The 7,347-nt window shown below is 44.6% G+C and overlaps 1 protein-coding gene across 1 annotated transcript; it reads left to right on the forward strand.

Moving 5' to 3' along the window:
- LOC130258845 (ovomucoid-like) lies at nucleotides 1-2,419 on the forward strand. The gene is made up of 4 exons (XM_056502572.1): nucleotides 1-262; nucleotides 1,084-1,106; nucleotides 1,531-1,655; nucleotides 2,232-2,419. Exons 1-4 carry the CDS (start codon nucleotides 208-210, stop codon nucleotides 2,275-2,277), a joined length of 249 nt encoding a protein of 82 aa, XP_056358547.1. The 5' UTR covers nucleotides 1-207; the 3' UTR covers nucleotides 2,278-2,419.
- Nucleotides 2,420-7,347: the final 4,928 nt, after the last annotated feature.

Below are 7,347 nucleotides of genomic sequence, written 5' to 3' on the forward strand. Positions count from 1 at the left end.
CTCTGTTGAGATTACCACTGGGACAAAAGGCTGGAAATGTTGCTCCAGGATAAGGGTGGATAAGGCAAATATGAACATGCACAAACACACACACCCCCCCAGTGGGGCAGGCATGTATATAAGTGTGGTTGCCACCTTAGGACACAACCCAGGTTGAGTTTCCTGAGCAAAAGCCAAGCTCTGCTGCTCACAGCTCATCCAGCCACCATGAGGACCACGGGGTTGTTGCTGCTGATCTCTCTGGCCCTTTTCTGCATCTCAGGTGAGTGGCTCTGCTGCCTCCTGCTCTGCCTTGGAGTAAGCGCTGGCTGTCTCCAAAACCACAAAAAAACATCCTCAGGCTGGAAAGAGCTCCATTCTGCAAGGACTTATTTACTCCTAGAAAGATAGTGTTGAAAAGACTTGACATCAGAGACTATCACTTATGGGGTAATATTTTAGCAACAGAACTGAGTGGGTAAGAACAACTGTGGGAACAGCTCTACTCTCAGTGCTAGTTTATGCATAATGAAAGAAGTGACATGTACGTGGTGCAACCCGGAGACTCAGACAACCACTACTTAACCTCTGAAATGTTGCAGAAACACAAATGATTTTACTGAATGAAAGTGAACATTTGTTGTAGTCATCCTGAACCGAGGTGCAGTTTGAGAGCCTGAACTGCTGTAGAAGCTTTACAAATTCACCTGCCACTAAATACTATTCTTATTTAGAATAATATTGGCAATGCATATAAGATGCTGCCTTTGTGTACTTGTCAGCTTTATGTCCCTGTTTACCTCAAGAATTTGGTTCACTTTGAGTTCATGTCCTGCTCCATCCTTTGAACCATAGAAAATGCCTTTCTCTTCTTTTATTTTACACACTTTTTTCCATTTTGACTGTAACCCTTATTTAAAAAAATACTACAGAATCAGTAATCAGTATGGCACAACATTTTGTCCAAAATTCTTTTTGTCTAAGAATAATTTGCTAATGCACAGGGAGTTCAAAGTTATGTATTCAGAGCTTGCATTCTCAGATTTTAACAGAATCCATGAATTGCATTTGTAACGTATTTTATTTTTTCTTCTTTTTTTTCAGTTCCATCTACTGATGCGCAGCAGGTAAGGGACAGATTTTTCCATTCTCCATCCTTTCTTTCCTTAAAGCAGTTTCTGTATAAATCTTTACTAATCACATCATGATGGAGCCTTTCAAAATCCTGAGACACCCAGCTGCCTGAGCAATATTTGCCACAGATATTATCGGGTGAAACTGCCATTTTCATCTGGTGATCATTTCAACAAGTAGGGCAGTATTCAGCTCATGTCCAAGTTGTTGTCAAAGTTACTGCAGCACCATTTACAGGGGATACACAGGCTCTGCATGGCTGGAGGCAGCACTCCACTGCATCCTGCCCTGTCCCCAGGTTTTCCTCAGCATCTGCTCCTGGGCAGCTCAAGGGGTGTGGGGGGGGTTTCTAATGTCACTTTTCTCACCTGGCTTTGGTTAAGAGCTTTTTTTCTTTTTTTTTTCTTGTGAATACAGCCTGCATCCCTGTACTGCAGGAACCACAGGACCTTCAGGAACATGTGTACCATGGAGTACATGCCCCACTGTGGGTCTGATGGTGTCACGTACTCCAACAAATGCATGTTCTGCAATGCATACCTGTACGTATGGAATAAAGATCTTCACTGCTAAGGGGTGAATTGGCTTAGCTTAAACTGGATAATCAGTCTTGGAGACTGCTCAGAGAAGTAAAATTCTTGTATTTTGTTTGTTTGCTCTCTCACCGGAGCAAACAAATATTTTTTATTGGGAGAGTTTACTGGGAACTCCTTTCTTTCAGATATAGAGATAACATAGTGTTCTCCATTTTCCTCTTAAGTGATTTGAGTTTACTGGGAACTCCTTTCTTTCAGATATAGAGATAACATAGTGTTCTCCATTTTCCTCTTAAGTGATTTGAGTTTACTGGGAACTCCTTTCTTTCAGATATAGAGATAACATAGTGTTCTCCATTTTCCTCTTAAGTGATTTGCAAAAGAGCTTTCTCTTAGCAAAGTCTGTTTCCTACAGACTATTTGGTCTTTTAAATTAAGAATTTTTCTTGTCTTTATATGTCAATAATGAGAGGAAATATGTGGAATAGAGTTCAAAAGTCCCTCTGTGGTGTAGAGGGACAGACCCTCTACAGTAAAAGCCCAAATGTTCTGTCTCTGAAGTACTGACTTCTTTTTCTGCAGGAGAAGCCGTGGAAGTCTTGGCTTGAGGTCTATTAATGCATGTTAAGTTATCAACAGGATTCAGCTGAGAAAGAGCACCCCTCCCTGGCAATGTTCCCCATGGCAGATGACTTCCTAAACCCTTGACCTGACCCTTGAAAACCTCTTATCATTCCTGAAACCTCTGCTAATAAAAAAAACCACCCAGCATTTATGTCTTGCTTTAGTCTCATTCTGGTTTTACCTAACATGTTGCATGATCATACCACTGCAACAATCCTGGGGAGTGGGAATTAATGGGCAGACTGCAGGGAGAGGGAGAATGGTGCTCTGATCTACAAAAATATCAACCCCAACAACAAAGGCAATGGGCAGCTTTTTTGGGCATCCACTTTCAACTGGCTTTCCAAAAGAAAAACAGAGCTGGAGATGCATTCTGGTGCTCCTGTCCATGTATTGCTCTGGGGGGATCTCAGAGACTCTCTGGGGCACAGGAGCTGCCTCCCTGCCCAGCTGCTGCTGTCAAATACCTGCAGCCTCACCCAGCTTTGTTCTTTGTAACCTGGCAGCATGAAGAGGCTCTGGGCAGACCTAAACATGAACACAATTAGAGACAGTCCCAAGAATGATGTAATTGGGGTGTTCTGGCACTGTTCTGCCACACAGAAAGGGTCTTGCTGGCACAATGAACTGCTCATCCCTGTTTCAGTTTTCAGGGTTATCCCAAATTTCTTACACCTAAAAGAGAATATGTGAAGGAAGCCACATTCCCAGCTGCCTCCACCTCACAAGCAGAATCAAAAACCCACCTCTAGGTGGGAGAAGGCCTTTTACAATCTGCTTTGCTCCCCAGAGCAATGTAACAGGGTGTTTTCTCTGGAAAACATTGGTTCATTGCTGAGGGGTATTGCAGAAAACCAGAGCCAATGTCCAGGGGATGCTGGCAATCCTGCCACAGCCCATTTGGCACCTCACCCACCCCTTGGCTGAAGGTAATTACGTTGACTGTCGCTAGTAGAGGATTCTTTGAGATTCTCCGGCCTCTGGAAATCTCGGCTGATGAAAGGAAGGGCTCAGAGTCATGGTGTTAATTTATTATTCATTAGCAGCCAGGCGCTGCCAGTGCCTCGTGCTGTAGAGGCAGCAGTCTCACAGTCAAATAGTTAATGATCTTAAGTGACAATGTGTCACTTCCCAGAGACTGCAGAGAGCAGCTCTCTAAAAGGAGACAATTTATTTCCAAAAGACATGACTCTCTGCAACCATTAAGTGCCAAGTCCCTTCCTGGGGCTGGAATGTCCCTCCCTGTCTGTGTGCAGGGAGCTTTTCAGTGTCAGATGTGATTTCTGGGGACCAGGATAAATTGAGGCTCTGGGATGTAGTGCTGGGGTTGTGGAGCACATTCAGCCTCCTTCTTCTCCTCTGCTGGGCTCGGGAGTGAGAGCAGCAGCCCCAGCAGTTATGTTTTCTCTTGGGCAGCAGCAGGGAGGATGAGGATGGCTCTCAGGGGCCACGATGCCCTGGAGACAAGCAGAGCCCTGATCGTGCTGGGGATCCCTGTGATGCTCAGAGGGCTCTTGCAGGAGCATGTCTGCTAAACAGGAAAATCCAGCAGGCAATTAAGGGGAAACTGATAAATAATAAACCCTCTGTGATGCAGAGTGAGCAGGATTGCTCAGGAGTGACCAAGCGCAGAACAGGACCCCACTGGAACCCCTGGCCTCCCACCCTAGCACCTCATCCTGGATGCTCCTTAGGATGGAAAGGAAAAGAATTCTCCTTTATGAGCACCTCGTTGGAAATAATTTTTTTTATTGCTTCTCAATAAAATCCTGCCACAACAGCACAAATCCTCTCACCATTACTAATCTAACTCTCCCTCCAGGAAATTCAAGGCAGCAAACATTGTCTGCCTGCCAAGGTATTTTATGGTACAATTCTTTGAGCAGTACCTCAGCACTTTATGTCACTATCTGATGTTTTGGATTCAGGAAATGCCATTCAATTACCCTACAACCTGATTAACACATTGCATCTATTTATTTTGTTCTCCTTTATTTTATATAATTCCTTCTATTTTTGTGCATTGTTTTACTTGTTGCTGGCCAAAATCTACCTCAGGCCAGTCTAGACCTTTCTGTTAATGCAGTTTCTCTCTATGGCTTCATCCAGGAGCAAGGGCTTGTTACTGCATTCTTTCTTGATGTGGAGAAAAATAAAATTATATTTGAAAAGTGAATTAATTGCAGCTGTTCTAGGGGGCTGGCTGTGTCAGAGCTATTGCAGCAAGGCAAAGCTGAGATTCACCGAGGGATTGGGATCCTCAGCCTTATTTTGTTAGCATGCAGCTTCCAGACAGCCAAATCATTCCAGACACCCTTGCCTGTGATATCATCTATGCTAAAAAGACTAGAGATATTCAGGCAGCAATCAGATAGCTGAACTACAAGGAGAAATAATAGGTGAGTGCGGCTTAGAGCAGGGGCTTTGCCGGCTGTAAATTGAATTTACACTCTCATAGAAGATCCAGCTCTGCCCCCGTGTGCAGAGGACTGGGAACAGCAGCTTGGCTGGGAGCTCCTGCAGGTGTTCCACATCCCCAGGGACCACAGAGGATTCCACATCCCAGTGACCACAGAGGATTCCACATCCCCTGGGATCACAGAGGAGCGTGGTTTGCTCTTGCAGACCAGAGCAAGGACAGTGATACCACTGCTAACAGACCAACATATCCTGAGTGACACTTCCACCTTCTTATTTGATAATAACAACAAAAAAGAAAATCCCTGTTGTTGCTCTTTGTAGTAAGATAAAACCTATGGTAAGTTTTAAACCAAAGCAGGGAGCATCAGTGAAGAATTTTTTAGGTCGTGGTAAGCTATAGACTTGCTTGAGGTAGGAAGTCTCAAAACCAGAGGAAAAGCTTCCCAGGAAATTATCACTGCTGTGGAAAGAAATACTGCTGGATTAGAAACCAGGTAGAATTTCCAGAGTCATTGGAAATTTACCTTAATACAAGAGGACTCATCATATGATGGCCAACATTTATCCCATTCATGTGGCCATAACTGTCCTGAATGTTTGCCCTCTAGAAATCTGAAATAGAAGGAAACATTTTATTTAGGAGTTTTATTTAAGCTTTTATATGGATCTTATATCTGTAAAAACATTAAAATAATCCCAAAATCACTTTACTGAGCCTTCCATAATGGTATTTCTAAACCTCAGAATCACAGGATAGTTTGGGTTGGAAGTAATCTCTGGAGATCATCCAGTCCAAACCCCCTGCCAAAGCAGGGACGGCTGGAGCAGGTGACACAGGAACATGGCCAAGTGGGTTTGGAATGACTCCAGACAGGGAGACTCCACGACCTCCCTGGGCAGCTGTCCCAGTGCTCTGCAACTCTCAATGGAAAGAAGTTTCTCAGAATGTTGAGGTGGAACTTGCTGTGTTTTAGTTTGCAGCCACAGCTCCTTGTCCTGTCACTGGGCACCACTGAGAAGAGTCTGGCACCATCACACCCATCCCAGAGGGGTTTGGGCAGGTGGGTTCACTTTGCTCTTCCCATTTGCAACAGGTGTATGACATTTCCCAAGGCTCACTGTTGTGAGAACTGTTGTTTTTCACTGCTCCTAACACCTGTTTTCAGTCCATCTGCTTTCCTGTGATTAGTGCTGTCCCATTCCCTCTGTTCCCTATTAATGAGGCTCCTTGTGCAATCCCCTGTCACACCTGTCCCTGCAGCTCTCATGCCCTGCCCTGGGTACTGCCCTTTGTCTCCTATCCCTTCTCCCAGACCCTGTAGCAAGGCTCTTTCCTCACTTCTCTTTTTCTCTCTGCTGCCCTGGGAAGAGGCAGGGGCTGCTGGAGGAGGACAGCTGCTTTTGGAGCAATCCTGGACGGCCACCAAGACCCTAAGGGGCAGCACGTGGGGCAGAGGGGATCTCCCAGCGGATCTAAGTAATGAAAGGGCAGGTGTTGGCTCAACATGAGAGTGATGCCGCTCCCTGGCAGACACCTGCCAGGCACAACAGCTCCTGCTGGCTTCAGCCTGGCAGGAAACACAGCAGGAGAGGCAGCACAGCTTCTGCTAATGGGGATCTCGGATCTGGAGGTGGGTGTGGGGGAGTTTGGGTTGCAGGGATGCAGAGGGGACAGACTCTGCTCCTGGAGCCCCCCAGCCACAGGGCTGGCAAGCAGCACCTCCTCCAGTGGCTGCTGCAAGTTCTGAGGAAGCTTTGTTTCCAGACTTTGGCATTCCTGCCCCCGGAGATTAATCAATATTAATGCTTCCGTGACTACCGCTTCCTTTCCAAATACGCTCACAATCAGTTCAAGGAATCTGAAAGTCAACTCACTCAGGATGCTAAGAATGCGACAGAAACAACTTTCAAAGGAACCCTTCAACTTGTGATATTTGTGAAAGAGATCCAAATAGCATTATTCATTTATTTTTCAGGAAAATGATTTCATTGATATAAACAGGCCAAATCCCACAAGCTCCATTCTGTGACTACGGTTCCCTTACACTTTCAGCTACATTTTTATGATTTATCTGCTCATGCCAAGTGTTGAACATCTCCCAGGATAATAAGAAAACCAATTCTGATTTTCTATTTAAAACTCAGGCTGCCTTTAAGCACCACACGTATGAATCAAGCTTCTTCTGAAGCACAAACAAGTTCCATCCGTCACTTCCTTCCGTGACTACCTTAAATCAAAAATTTATTATTTTATGCAATATCCCTTATTTGTTTTTCCATACACTTGCGATAGAGTTGAGCCACTTAGCAGAGCCTAGCACATTATTTATCACTTATCTTCCCTAAACCACGACTTTCAGCTGACACTCTAAATTTAATGCCATATAATTGAGGGAGAAGGGGGAAGCCTAACGGCTCTCCTGTTTGCAGTTACTGGAATTTTTTCTGGAATGCCTTTGGTATTAACAAGCCCATTTCACCTGCACAGAATACCAGTTGCTTGCCATTAATAGGAAACATTATCCCAGGACAGATTTAAGGCTACTTATTCTTATAATTTCTTAATCAGACTCATGCTCATTGCCAACACATTAATAACTCTTGCTCCTACACAGAAATGTCTAACAATCTTCTGGGTTTTTTTATAATGCTC

The sequence above is a fragment of the Oenanthe melanoleuca genome, chromosome 13 (genome assembly GCF_029582105.1).
Source record: "Oenanthe melanoleuca isolate GR-GAL-2019-014 chromosome 13, OMel1.0, whole genome shotgun sequence".
NCBI classification, from domain to species: domain Eukaryota; kingdom Metazoa; phylum Chordata; class Aves; order Passeriformes; family Muscicapidae; genus Oenanthe; species Oenanthe melanoleuca.